The sequence below is a fragment of the Ranitomeya imitator genome, chromosome 5, assembly GCF_032444005.1.
Source record: "Ranitomeya imitator isolate aRanImi1 chromosome 5, aRanImi1.pri, whole genome shotgun sequence".
Taxonomy (NCBI): Eukaryota; Metazoa; Chordata; class Amphibia; order Anura; family Dendrobatidae; genus Ranitomeya; species Ranitomeya imitator.
Window position 1 is genome coordinate 356,683,442 of NC_091286.1, and position 15,076 is coordinate 356,698,517.

At 43.2% G+C, this 15,076-nt stretch overlaps 1 protein-coding gene across 6 annotated transcripts in view; it reads right to left on the reverse strand.

Moving 5' to 3' along the window:
• The window catches only part of MYO6 (myosin VI), a 326,341-nt gene that overhangs the window by 184,480 nt on the left and 126,785 nt on the right, over positions 1-15,076 (reverse strand). For all 6 annotated transcript variants that reach the window (XM_069726515.1, XM_069726516.1, XM_069726514.1 and 3 more), the window contains exon 10: positions 3,968-4,048. In XM_069726515.1, coding sequence (XP_069582616.1) covers positions 3,968-4,048 — 81 coding nt within the window. The remainder of the gene's footprint in view (positions 1-3,967; positions 4,049-15,076) is intronic.

Sequence of the window (15,076 nt, forward strand, 5' to 3'; positions counted from 1 at the left end):
GACCCATGGAGAAGAATTGTTCTAGCTAGACTTTGGCTAAAATGAGGAGATCCGTGAAGCTCAGAGCATGTCCTATTCTGATCTGATTTTGAGGACCAGAACAGGAAATATTCAGTGGATCTGCACACGGTCCAAGAAAAAAATTGGATGTCACATTGACACTTCATCAACGTGTGAATCCAACCGTATAGTGCACTGTCGTAGAGTTTGCTGAAAGGCTCTATGATTTTGATTTCCCTTCTTCAGCTTCAGACCGCACCTGATGCTAGTGAATGAATACTAAAGGCGCGCAGTTAGTGTTATTCCTTATTTCCGTTTTAGCACCAGCAGTTTGAGGGAAATCAACAAACTGTTTTATTCCCAGAATGGCTGTCTTTGCATGTGTAAAGCTAGTCATAGACTTGGTTCAGGAAACACCAATCCAAAAAGATCTGGCTAATAAACTAATGCCTAAACTTACTCAGTTTAAAAGCTGGGGCACTAGTCCAAAAACATTTTTAAAGGGGTTTTCTACTAGTTTGATATCGCTGACCTATCTAAAAGATAGGTGATCAATATTAAAAAGTTGAGGGTCCAACACCTGCTACCTCCAATAATCCTCTGTTATCGCCTCTGCTGGAAGCCGGATGTAACACGGTTCCATGATACTGGTTAATTGCCACTGCCAAGTCCTGCAGGTCGGATCCTACTCAATGAGTACGAACAGATCTGAGGTAGCGGTCACAAAACAGTGTGCCAATCCTTTAACTCTTTACTTCAAGACATCACCAAAGCTGGCAATTATTCTAAAGGACAGGTCATCAAATTAGTGGAAAATCCCTTTAAAAAAAAACCACAGAAACGCGTTCTAATACATCAATCCCAAATTGGAACGTATTAAGAAGATGTCTCATTACTTAGGGCATGCATTATTATTGGTACATGGCCAGCGTAAGAGAGGAGTGCTCTTTAAGAGTAAGATCTTAGGCACTACAATAGAAATAAAGCAACATTACAATAATAAAATCACACAAAGTATAGAAAAAAGTAAATAAAAGCACAAAGTCAGCAAAGTCATTTTGCTTTATGGGCATATGGAAGCTCTGGGATTTAATGACATTTTAATTTGCTCTCCGAGTATATTTAAGTAGTCATTCACCCATAAAACAAAGAAGCATGCAGAGCAGCTCATCTCTACTCCTACGAGATAGTTTAGGCATGCTGTATTAGGCAACAGCCTTGGAAACTGCAGAAAATATTAGAAATTAACAGAGGTTTAGGAAATGAAAAGTGGCTTCCTCATATACAGCATGCACTTGAAATGGCACCGCACGCTTGTCTACACAACATCAACGCTAAGCTAAAAAGAATTGCAGGATACACAACATATACCTCGTCTTCCTGATATTACAAGGGAAAGGCACAAAAAAAAAAAGCAATTTGGAGAATTAATTTCACTATTCACTTTAGATGCAGGAGTTTACAAGCACAATGATTAGACTATTGGCAAATGACCCAACAAGATTGGAAATTCGGCTTCGGTGTTTAAAAAAGTTAAGGCATTTTTAATTATAAAGTGTATTAATTCAAGTAAAATGCTCTGCTTCACAGCGCAAGCTGAAAATTCGGATAGGGATCGATAATAAGAGAGTTACTGTACTTTGACTCTTATTGTTAAAAATGGACTATTATAGCTTAAGATTTTCAGAAGTGTTGCCTCATCCGCCCCAAAGTTTACTGGATCTATTTCATGGTCCATTAAAGTGTATTAGACTTATAACTACTTAGCAAAGGAGTTCTAAAACCATAAACACGAGATTTACCTTGGTTTAAACCCCCAGAATATTTTATGCTAAATACTGCCAGAGAACAATTTTCTTGCCTGGAATTCCCATCTGGACCAATAATACTGCACAAAACACTTATTTCCCATTGGGTCAATGATTTTTACATTTCTCTTCCAGAATCAATTCTCACAAATCATTGAAGTGTTATTCCCATTATACTGATGAAGAAGGGCTAGAGTCCTGTTCTTGGTATGAATGAAAGCCCCACAGGAGAGGACCCTTATCGATCATGAATACTCCACTCTGCAGAGTCCTGCCTTCCAAATGAGCAAAGCGTGTGTGTGCACGGCCTACAAACCATTCATTGCTCAGCTTTCTCCGGCAATCTCATAGCCTTCAGCCAGCTAAACATCTGTGTTCCAGAACCTCAATCTCAGGATCACCAGAGGTCCAACCCCCAGAGATCAGTAAGTTAGACCCTAAACCTAATATCACACTTCCCTGAGGTTAATCTACAAAATGTCATAGGGACGTTCATCATCATCAAGTAGTATGACAACTTTGGGTTGCTTCACGGCCACCAGAAAAGAATATGTAACAAGTTCATTGTAATAAAGTTCAACTAAGATCATTTCTTAAGAAATATCCACATTTTGGGGCAATTTTTTTTTATTATTGCTTACATGGATTTGTGACTACAAATCATTTTTTTCCAATTGGGTTTCATGACATGTTTGGTGTGGTCTATAGTCAGAAACCAGCTGAGAGGATCTAATGTAGAAGAGTAACAAAGATCCACTCAGTCCTCAGAATTAGCCCACTGATAGTTCTCAGTTAACGCATTCTGCAGCCTATAATCGAGTGTGCAACTAAGAGGCTACAGACGGCAAAATTATTTTGAACCCAAAATACATACATTTAAGCATTAAAAAATTGCCCCAAAAAGTGAACGATCCCTAAATAAGTGAATAAGTCGAGGGTCGTCAAGCCTTATTAAGGCTCCACACTCACACATACCTAGTGACTTCCTAAAAAGCCTGCAATGCCAAACAGCATTAGGTGAAAAACAACTGCGTCTTCCATTTATAAGCTATTTTACCGAGATCAATCAATGAATCTGTGTCACTGAGCTTGAATGTCAGTTTCATTCAGAAGCAAAACATGGGCAACACTCCTGGACCAAAACGAAACCAGAGAGGTCAAGGACATACAAAGCTTTGTTACGTCTCAAGCCAACAGGGAAGCGATGCATAGGAGCTACATAAAAAGATGACTGACAGGTCTCTTATCTGGAAAGCATCAGGTGTAAGAAGAAAAAGCAAAACATTAATTATAGGCCAAGTGTGTTCAGAGCTCAACCAGAAAAACATGATGTCAACATCTGACACAGTAAACAACAGAGCAAAGTACGCCTGCGCCGGAGCCGTGGCTGAAGATCAGAAGAGGACGTCATGGAAAGAAGATAGGAGGCGCCGGAGCGGACCGGAGACCTGACCAGCAGCGGGACCGCCCCTGGGTGAGTATAATCTAACGTCTTTTTATCCTTTTTCAGGTAACATCGGGGGCTTATCTACAGCATTACAGAATGCTGCAGATAAGCCCCTGATGACGGTGGGATTACCTCACCCGCGATTTTCGGGGTGACAGGTTCCCTTTAAGATCTTCTGTGTTAATTAAAAAAAACACACATAATACAGAATTGCGTCATCTCTGGGTGTTGTTTTTGGGTGTACCCTTAAAAGGGTTGCCTCATGCTTTTTTCTTCAGGAGCACCCAGCTGCTCTGCCTCCTGCTTGCCAGGGGATGGTAGGCTCCTGAAGACTTGGGACACTGCCCCAAACTGTTTCCTGGCTAAATCTGCAAGCAGAGGCAGCTTTACCTCTTTAGCATCGGAGAAGCATAAATCAGCAATCCAGCCAGTTTCAGTGCAGCTTACAAGTGCAAGACCCTCACCTTGGAAACTAGCAACTGCAGAGGTGGCCAACGTGCTAGGCAACAAGATGTAAATTATAAAAGCTAAGAATCCCTTCACTCTTGAGCATTTTTAATAAAAAGATAAATTGTGAAATAGCTTGCTTTTACAAGCACTTTGCAATTTTACACAATGGAAATGCTACTTTACACACTGGAAATCTCCAAGTTACAACTTGACAATCACTTTAGTATAAATGCTATTTAGAGAATAAATTAATGGCCAATACCTCTGGACTCTTGCGGTTTTGGAGAATCTGCTTATCAGTGTCCTTGGAAGCAAAGTACCTGGTGCAACCACGATTCAGATACTGTGAAGTAAACAAAAAAAAAGTTACAATGGAATCTCTCTGAGACGACAATCCAAATTTTAGAGAGGGAGTCCTCTAAAAGAATTCAGACAATATACATCTATGTAGAATTCTACCAATTCTTATCAAGACAAGCTCAAAAAAAATAAAGATGAAAATGTTCATAGAAAATTGTAGAATAGACCTGACATTTTACTTTTACGGCCTTTGGCTCAATCTCGAGCCATGGCAACTTGATGGATGATCTGATCTGTAGGAAGATCGATCTCATTCAAGCCTGGATATGTTCACCATGGTCTTCTCCGCCATTATATTAATAGTATCAAGCCATCGGAATGCTAGTATGCCTCTTTGCCTTGCTCCTTCTATTCTTTCGACCATGAAGTTCCTTCTACAGTCGTTGACGTCTTTATATGATGTGTCCAAATTAGGCAAGTAATGGCCTGGTAATCCTTGCTTTGAGTGACATGTCTGGCTTGACTTGTTCCAACTAGGCCACCATTTCTTATGGCAAGTCCACAGAATTTTTCTGAGGTCCCTTGGCATCATTCAATAGCACTTCATGTACAGTGGATGGATGACCATGAAATATTAATTTCACTCCTGAGGAATATACAGTTGGTGTAACACACCGGACTTCTGCCACTCTGCTTATTTTTTTGCATCCCTTTGGGTACCACCACAGGTAACACACCTAAATAGGTTTTCACATCTGGATTGGTGTGTGTGTGTGTGTGTGTATATATATATATATACACACATATATATATATATATATATATATATTTTTTTTTTTTTTTTTTTTTTTCTATTTATTTTACTTCTTCCTAGCTGAATTTAATTTTAATTTATGTTTTTTCCATTATGTGATTAATTGGCAACTATTTGTTACTAATTGCCTATACATTTTAGACATATAGTCTAGACTCTAGACTATATTACCCTACTTATCTATATATATATATGTGCCGTAATGTATGTCGTGAGACGGTTTGGGTCTCCATATATATTATTATTATGTAGAGACCTGTTTTGGTGATTTTGCACTTTGCAGCAATTTTGGATGATGTTATGTTGTTCACGTTATCTAATTACAGGGAACCTGTCACCCCCAAAATCGAAGGTGAGCTAAGCCCACCGGCATCAGGGGCTTATCTACAGCATTCTGGAATGCTGTAGATAAGCCCCCGATGTAACCTGAAAATTGAAAAAAAGAAGTTAGATTATACTCACCCAGGGGCGTTCCCGCTGCGGTCCGGTCTTCTTACGATGACGTCCTCTTCTTGTCTTCACGCTGCGGCTCCTGCACAGGCGTACTTTGTCTGCCCAGTTGAGGGCAGAGCAAAGTAGTGCAGTGCGCAGGCGCCAGGAAAGGTCAGAGAGGCCCGGCGCCTGCGCACTGCAGAACTTTGCTCTGCCCTCAATAGGGCAGACAAAGTACGTCTGCGCCGGAGCCGCAGCGTGAAGAAAAGAAGAGGACGTCATCTTAAGAAGATGAAAGGCCCCGGACCGGACAGCGACGCCCATCAGACCAGACCGCCCGCACAGGTGAGTATAATCTAACCTCTTTTTCTTATCTTTCAGGTTACATCGGGGGCTTATCTACAGCATTCCAGATCACCTTCGATTTTGGGGGTGACAGGCTCCCTTTAACAAAGCAATGCTATTTCAGTTAATATTGGCCATTGAATTTAATGTTATTGGCTGGCTGGCTAGTGCCTTTTTTACAGATAGCTATGTTTTAAAAGGAACCTGTCAATTTTTTGGCAGCATGAATCAGAGACTGAATGCATGATTGTAGCCAGGTATAGTCTTCTCAGAAACAGTCTAATGTTTCAGAGAAGATATAATAAAAAAGATAGGCCAAGGATCATAGTTGGAAACTAGACTAGTCCTGCAGCGACCCCATCCAAGACCCACTGTAGGTGATTGACAGGTCTCTTGCTATGGAACAGCGCTGGGAGGAGCCAGACTAGTCTGGTCTTTGGGTATGGCCACTTATATCTTCTAACTAAATCTTCTGTGAAACACATTTCTGAGAAATTTATACCTGGCTGGAATTGTGCAGTCAGACTCTGATTCATGCTCCCAGAGGTTTGGACAGCATGAACTAGCTGACAAGTTCTCTTTAATATACAGATTCTGTTTTGGCTGTGTGACAGAACCTGCTTATTAGTGTGGCGTCGGCCATATTCATTTGCTATTTCCATAGAAGAAAAAGGAGTGGCGGCATGACAACTCGTGTCGCTTTTCACACAGTAAGAAACAAATAACATCTCACCCAAAGTTCCCTCAATCATTATCAGGTTGTTAATAGTCAAGCATGACATGATAAGATTATTATTAATTATTGTGCTTCGGTTATATAGCGCCATCATGGAGCGTGGGAGGAAACCGGAGAACACAAAGGAAACCTACGCAAACACGGGAGAACATACAAACTTTCAGATGTTTTCCTTGGTGGGATTTCAACCCAGGACCCCAGAGCTGCAAAGTAACAGTGCTAACCACTGAGCCATCGAGGTTTCAGTATCATCAGCTGCTTAAATGGGTTGTGCACGCGTGCTCTGCCACCCAATCTGACATTAGCCATCTAGACACACCATGTCACACCGTCTGGAACAGTATTCCTGCACATCCTCTAACATCTGACACTAGAAGGGTACTACTACCAAATCTACCGGGTCGAGCGTCCCCCTGTCATCCTATTGGTGATGTAGTGTGAGTCTGAAGCACCGCTTGTGCGGACAAGAGATAGTAGTTGTCATAAATGTCCAACACAACTTTATGTTTGCAGCTTCTTCAACAACTCAGATAGAAGGAGAAGCAATGGCAGTTCTCTAATAATCCTATTAGTGGAATCACGCCATTTCTAAACTGGGATCGGTGGGAATTAGAAGACTAAGAAATGTAATACAAACTAGAAATGCAATGCTCCAAGCACTGCAATTTTTCCTTCAACATCGATACAGCTTAAATAGAAGAAGGCAAAATCAAACAAAAAAAAAAAACGCTGCTCATAGAGATTCGTCAGTACCATGAGACGACGTTTACTAGGACTGAGCCGAGAAAATTGGTTTAAGGTTTAGCTAATCGTTTAGCAGCTGCTGGAGAAGCTGCTGTCAGAAACAGATCTAATCTTTAAAACCCTGCGAAGAATCTGCAATTAAAAACATATCACGGCTTCCATCGTTCTGCAGGAATCCAAGTGTTAAAGCACAATAATAAAGTGGAAGGTGGCGAACGGCACATTATTCCCGGTGATGCACCCAGGCACACTCTAATTTTGGGCTTCAGCTGCACACAGGGAGAATAGATTATTACATATCACCAGAGACATCTACAGCACTGGAAAGTAAAACATCTCATTCAGAAGGCCGGCTACAATTTGTCTTGAAAAGTAATTGCAGTTTCAATAGAGCTGACATTTCGGTTTTCAGTCTCCAGCCCACAGAGACGCCGCGCAAAAGAGGTTTCAATTCAATTTGAATCATTTAAGAGGTCTTTTTTTTTTCTCCTCGCTATCAGACGTTTCTGTAAGAGTAATGTTCTCGGACTGCTCGGTGCACACATCAAGCTTTCTAAGCCCGCTGCTGTAACCCGACTGCTCTCTGATGACTAATCAGCAGTGGTCCGCTCCGTCAGCAGGAGGAGAATGTAAGCGTCATTTACTGAACCGTCGCCAGCCCAATGAGTAGAGCTGATCCTACGGACTACCGCTGTCTACACACAGGAAACATATTCTGGAACATGAGACTTCGTATGTGAGCTCCAACAGAGCTCCCCAACAGCAGGAGGGAGCAAAATAAAATACAAAAAAATAACAATTGCCAAAGGTACCTTCACACATAACGATATTGTTAACGATATCGTTGCTATTTGTGACGTAGCAACGATATCGTTAATGAAATCGTTATGTGTGACAGCGACCAACGATCAGGCCCCTGCTGGGAGATCGTTGGTCGCTGAAGAAAGTCCAGAACTTTATTTCGTCGCTGGACTCCTGCTGACATCGCTGGATCGGCGTGTGTGACACCGATCCAGCGATGTCTTCACTGGTAACCAGGGTAAACATCGGGTAACTAAGCGCAGGGCCGCGCTTAGTAACCCGATGTTTACCCTGGTTACCATGCTAAAAGTAAAAAAAAAGAAACACTAGATACTTACCTACCGCTGTCTGTCCTCCAGCGCTGTGCTCTGCACTCCTCCTGTACTGGCTGTGAGCCGGAAAGCAGAGCGGTGACGTCACCGCTCTGCTTTCCGGCTCACAGCCAGTACAGGAGGAGTGCAGAGAAGCAGAGCGCAGCGCTGGAGAACAGACAGCGGTAGGTAAGTATCTAGTGTTTGTTTTTTTTTACTTTTAGCATGGTAACCAGGGTAAACATCGGGTTACTAAGCGCGGCCCTGCGCTTAGTTACCCGATGTTTACCCTGGTTACCGGCATCGTTGGTCGCTGGAGAGCGGTCTGTGTGACAGCTCTCCAGCGACCAAACAGCGACGCTGCAGCGATCCGGATCGTTGTCGGTATAGCTGCAGCGTCGCTTAATGTGAAGGGGCCTTAAGTGTAGGAATAAAATTACACCATGAAACATTGATTTGAAGAAAGACATCTGGAGAGCTGTGAAGGTAAAACCAGAACTATGAAGCCATCATTTTTATCATAAAAGGTATTCTGGCTGTATAAACTTCTTACCAATTTTCACCAGGTATTAATTGGTATGTCATTGGTAGTGTGACGTTTACAGCGTTTAGTCTTAAAGGGAACCTGTCAGCAGGATTGTGCACAGTACCCTACAAACAGTGTTAGGTCAGCGCCGTTATACTGATTAAAATGATACCTTGGTTGATGAAATCTGAATTGTGGTTGTTGTTTAATCATTATTTTCAGTTTTGAGCCAGGCTACTTTCACACTAGCATCGGTACGGGCCCGTCGCAGTGCGTTGGGACGATGTGCTAACGCATGCTGTGAAGTAAAAGCACACCGGGGGCAGCGGATGCAGTTTTACAACGCATCCGCTGCCCCATTGTAAGGTCCGGGGAGGAGGGGGCGGATTTCCGGCCGCGCATGCACGGTTGGAAAAAGCGGACCCGACGGACAAAAAAAAGTTGCAAGCAACTTTTTTTGTCCCAATGGACTGCAAAAACGCGTCGCATCCGGCGCACGACGGATGCAATGTGTGGCAATCCGTCGCAATGCGTCGCTAATGAAAGTCTATGGAGAAAAAACGCATCCTGCAGGCAACTTTGCAGGATGCATTTTTTCTTCAAAACGACGCATTGTGACGTGCGTCGAACGACGCTAGTGTGAAAGTAGCGTTAATGAGATTCTCGCGCTCTGGGACGGCCTGTGGGGGGGTTTACATGTGGTGATCTGATTAGCTATTCATCAGTATGGCTTGTGACTGGTCACTGATTTCTCAGTGACCTGCCCCCTGTTTTACATAGTGATTATATATATACATACATATATATATATATATATATATATATATATATATATATATATATATATATATATATATATATATATATATATATATATATATATATATATATATATATATATTCCGCAGACAGGTGCCAGCGGTGGCACGATCACATATAAAATGTGTATGTTATCCTTTTCTTTCATGTTATCCATGAATTCACAAAACAAAAAGAAAAAAAAAAAGTTTGAAAAAGACACGGGCCGCGCCTGCACAGTAGCAGCTATCAGCGATCCGATAGCTGCAACAGCTAACGCGACGGCGGCGCCACCTTGCTAGAGGAAAAAAAATTGCCTCCTTCAAGATGGTGCCGCCAGCGCTTGAGCTGTAGCAACTATCAGATCGCCGATAGCTGCTACTGTGCAGGCTGTGCCATCTTAGTGGAGACAATTCTTTTCTTTAGTAAGATGGTGCCACCATAGCCTGCACAGTAGCAGCTGCTCCTGCGCAGGCAGCGCCATTTCCAAACTGATTTTTTTTTTATTTATGGATACCATGAAAGATAAGGATTACAAACACATTATATATGCGATCATGATCCAACTCACCGCTGGTGTCTGCCTATAGAAGGGGATTTTGTTTCTTTCAAGTTATACATATATGTAATAGTCATTATGTAAAATAGGGGGCAGGTCACTGAAGGATCAGTGACCTGTCAGAAGCCATACAGATGAATATCTACTAAAAGCCCCACATGAAGAGCCACCCGCAGCCCCGCCCCTGAGCACATTCATATTACTAACTCAAAACTGAAAATAAACATTAACCAACAACCACAAGACGGATTTCATCAACCAAGGAATCATTTTAATCAGTATAATTGCGCCAACCTGACACTGTCTATAGGTTACTCGGCACAATCCTGCTGACTGGTTTTCTTTAATTATGCCAGACGTATTGTTCAGCAGATCAGGACATGAGCCATTGTTCATTTGAGCATGTACGTTGACTCGTGTTGTATGTTAATTTGTGGAATGCCTGCTGATTACTTATTGCATCACCCCCTGCTGTGTATTAGTCTGCACAACTTAGGGACAAGTATGCAGGTTAATTGAACAATCGAACAAAGAGGGACTACCTTCCCCCACCTTCCCCAACCCTGTGGGAGAATGTCCTGAATGGGCGCTGTGGGTCTAAGTCTCTGGCTCCCTCTCCAGAGGGACTCTTTAGGAACAGCCCAAGGGACCATGGGTTCATCTGGTGGAATACAGATCTGCTCCACTGCCCGTCACTGAACACACAAAGACGTTTGGAGAACCCAGGTTGGGACACTTGGGCCAACTGGCCACAAACCTCACTGCTCGATCAGCCTCCTAAGCTTGCAGCTACCTGCTCTGTGTGGGTGCCAGCCAAAAGCGGGATGCTATGGGTTGGGGTGGTTGGCCCATGATGCTCCAATGTTGCAGAAGTTCTAATCCCTAGTGAGCCAGCAGGAGGGCGAGACTCTGTCATTTGCACCATCTTGTGTACTTGCTGGGACATGTACTATATGTTCTTGACGGCTGGAGCTAGATGCACGTACTATGGTCGTGGTATCCGTTGTCTGGAGGTGCATAGACTGTGACTTCAGATTATATCGGGGGGAGATAGAAAAGCTGTGGGCCAACCAAAAGTTGGAAGACAGTGGAAATAACTGGGTACGGTGGCAGTGGAACTACTGAACCAGGGTTGGGATCCTGTGGAGTGGGAAAACATGGAATTTTGGCCATATACCTGGAGTTGCTGTAAAACCATGGAGGTAAGGAATAAAAAATAGTGGCGAAGTTAACCAGCCTAGGTGATTATTACAACCCACAACCTCAGATCTTCACAGGGGGTCCAACCGCTGAGATTCCCCCAGATAGGGAAGCCCTAATTTCTTGCGTTAATTGAAAAGTGGTTCAACAGGTAACCCACGGCTCTATTCACTGTGTAGAGGACTGCCAGAGATGGCTTATCTAGCAAATACCAGCGATCCAGTGGATACGCAGTAATTGGTGATAACTTTAGCTTATTTTTAGCTCAACAGCAAACCCACAATATATTACGTGTGGGATAGAGAGCAGAGAACCCACTACTCCTGACACTCCCCTGGATAAAGCAATTATTTTCTAAGCGTGCATCCTGATCGGTGAGTCCCTGGCTCTTTATACGATGTATATGATATTAAACATTTTTACATTAGATGCTTTTCCCTTGATTTCGCAAGATATCCATTTATAACAAATTTGGTATGTGGCTTTACTGCTTGCCTTATCTCTTGTCATGACTATAGACATTTTTTTTAATACATTATTTATTGCTATATTTAGCCATCTAGTTTCATGTAGATAATGGTCTGGTACATTATGGTGACTGACAAATAATCTGCAGGATATATGAAGTACATTGTGACTGTGTAGGACAATCAAATATTTTCTAGGTGTCCCCACTGTTGGCCTCACTTACGTGGTCTCATTATTTAAAAAATGTACCGTATATACTCGAGTATAAGCCGAGATTTTCAGCCCAAATTTTTGGGCTGAAAGTGCCCCTCTCGGCTTATACTCGAGTCATGGTCGGCGGGTGAGGGGGAGAGAGGACTGTCGCATACTCACCTGCTCCTGGCGCTGTCCCTGCCTGTTCCATGGTCTTCGGATGCCGCAGCTTTTCCCTCTGTTCAGCGGTCACGTGGTACCGCTCATTGAAGTAATGAATATGGACTCCACTCCCATAGGGGTGGAGCCGCATATTCATTCCTGTAATGAGCGGTACCAGTGCCCGCTGACAGAGGAAGAAGCTGCAGTGCCCGGAGACCATCTGTCCGGGAGAAGGAGCCAGGGACCGCACCGGAGCAGGTGAGTATTTCATATTTACCTGTCCGCGTTCCACCCGCCGGGTGCCGGTCCGTCTTGCCGTCCTCTTGCTGTGACTGTTCAGGTCAGAGGGCGCGATGACGTAGTGTGCGCGCCGCCCTCTGCCTGAACAGTCACTGCAGAGAGACGGGACGCTGAGGAGCAGCGGGCAGCGACGAGAGGTGAGTATGTCTTTTTTTTTTTATTGCAGCAGCATTATATGTGGCACAGCTTTATATGGAGCGTCTATGGGGCAATAATGAACGGTATGGAGCATTATATGCGGCACAGCTTTATATGGAGCATCTATCGGGCAATAATAAACGGTATGGAGCATTATATGGCACCATACCATATTATGGCACCATAATAACACCCCGGCAGCAGGCGCGCTGTCTGGGTGTTATGTTTGACTCCGATCTCTCCTTCACAGCCCATATACAATCTCTTGCCCGCTCGTGCCGCTTACACCTAAAGAACATCTCTAGAATCCGCCCTTTTCTCACCATGGAAACAACAAAAACCCTCACTGTCGCCCTGATCCACTCCCGTCTGGACTACTGTAATGCTCTATTAATTGCCCCCAAACGTGACTTTCCCCTCTCCAGTCCATCTTTTTTTTTTTTTTTTTTTTTTTTTAAATCAGATAGATTTTTATTGAGCATAATAAATGGCATCCACTCATATAACAAAGTACATTCGTGTTTTTGATTAACAAGAAAACAACCCCTCCCCCCCTCCCCTCAGAAGACCAACACCAACCATACAAAACTCTTGGAAAGAAGATATTACACATTACAGACATGTTATACCATTAGCATCGTTTACCACAGTCCCTCAATTATTCCCATCCAGCCATGGCTGCCATAGCTTTTGAAAAAACCCCATCCTATTCTTCTTATTATATATACTTTTTTTCGAGCTGGACAATATGATTCGCTTGCGCAATAAACTCTCGTCTGGTTGGAGGTTCCTCCCTAATCCAATACCTTGCAATCACTTTCCTCGCAATGAACAGTAATCTAGCAATTGCCATTTTTGCAGTTTCGTCGGCCAAGATTTCCTCCACATACCCAAGTACACAAACCACTGGATCCCTGGGAATCGAACACCCATAAATCACCCCAATTTAGTTCAACACTACAACCCTATACTAAAAGAGTCTGGGACCAAGCCATATCATGTGCAGTATATCCGCCCGAGACTGAGAGCATCTAGGGCACTCAGAATCCGGTCTCAACCCAGCTTTAAATAACATGTCAGGTGTCCTATAGGCCCTATCTACCACATACAGTTGCGACAATCTCCCAGGTTCACTCATCGACAATTTGGGTACATATTCTAAAATAGACTCCCATCTATCATCGTCTATTTCCCCCAGTTCAGCCTCCCACTTCTCTCTGGCCTTAATAGGGTGATCTACTAGAAAGGTGTGCAGTAGATCCCCGTATACTTCCGATATTGCCCCCTTTGTTCCATTGTTATTTAATATAAAGTCCAACATGAGATCTGTCTGAATCACTATAGGACCTCTCCTCTTTTGTGCCTGAAATGCATGCTGAACCCGTCTATATTGATACCACTTTAACCCTGGGAACTGAAATTCCTGCTGCAGCATATCATAAGATTTAAGACTCCCGTTATGAATCAATTGACCTATCAACCCAATGCCTTTTTCCCTCCACTCTCCCATTCCTTCCATATGGTTGAATTCTTGAAAAGAGGAGTTATCCCAAATAGGTGAGAACTCAGTGAATCTCACAACCCCCCTGATTCGTTTAAGCGTCTGCCATACCTTATGAATTAAATTTATGGTGTGAAGACAAGTCCCCAATTTCTTAAAGAGTCCTGCTTCTAGACCCTGGCTCAAGGGCCATGTTCCAATATATACCAGACTGCTATGACCCTGTCCCTTCTCGAGCCCTTTCCCCCATCCCCTAAGATGCTGGCTCTGTGCAGACAAAAAATATAACCAGGGGTTAGGTAGGGCAAGCCCCCCCTCGTCTTTAGGTCTCTGCAGTATCTCCTGCCTAATTCGTGGACTCTTCCTTCCCCACACCAACTCTCCGAATAATGATCTTAGTCTACGAAATCTGCTCAGTGGGATCCATACCGGAGAATTATGCAAAATATACAAAATCTGAGGCATCACTACCATCTTGAGGAGATTCACTCTACCCACCACCGACAAATGCAGCTTACTCCAAGCTGAGATTTTGGCGCGCAATTTAGTTATTAATGGCTCAAGATTAAGCTCCTCAAATCTTGTTGAGGGGAGAGTTACATGGATCCCTAAATATTTAAATTGTGAAACCACCCTTAATTTTGTGCCTTCTTCCACCTCCCTCGTACAATCCATTTCTCTATCCACCTGTAAAACACTCGATTTATCCCAGTTGATAATTAACCCTGAAATTTGCCCGAATCTCTCAATTAATGATATTACATTCCTTAAAGGTTCCCCAGGACCCTCAAGAAAAAGCAATATGTCATCTGCATACAGAGCAACTTTTTCTTCCATTTTCCCATACACAAACCCCTTCACTATCTGTGACCTTCTAATAGCCGCTGCCAGTGGTTCCACCGCTATGGCAAACAGCAGCGGGGACAACGGGCACCCCTGCCTTGTACCTCGAAACAGTTGAAAGCTGTCTGACAGCGCATTATTCACTTTGATTTTAGCCACTGGAGAGGAGTATAGGAGTCTCACCCATGACACAAAGACTGG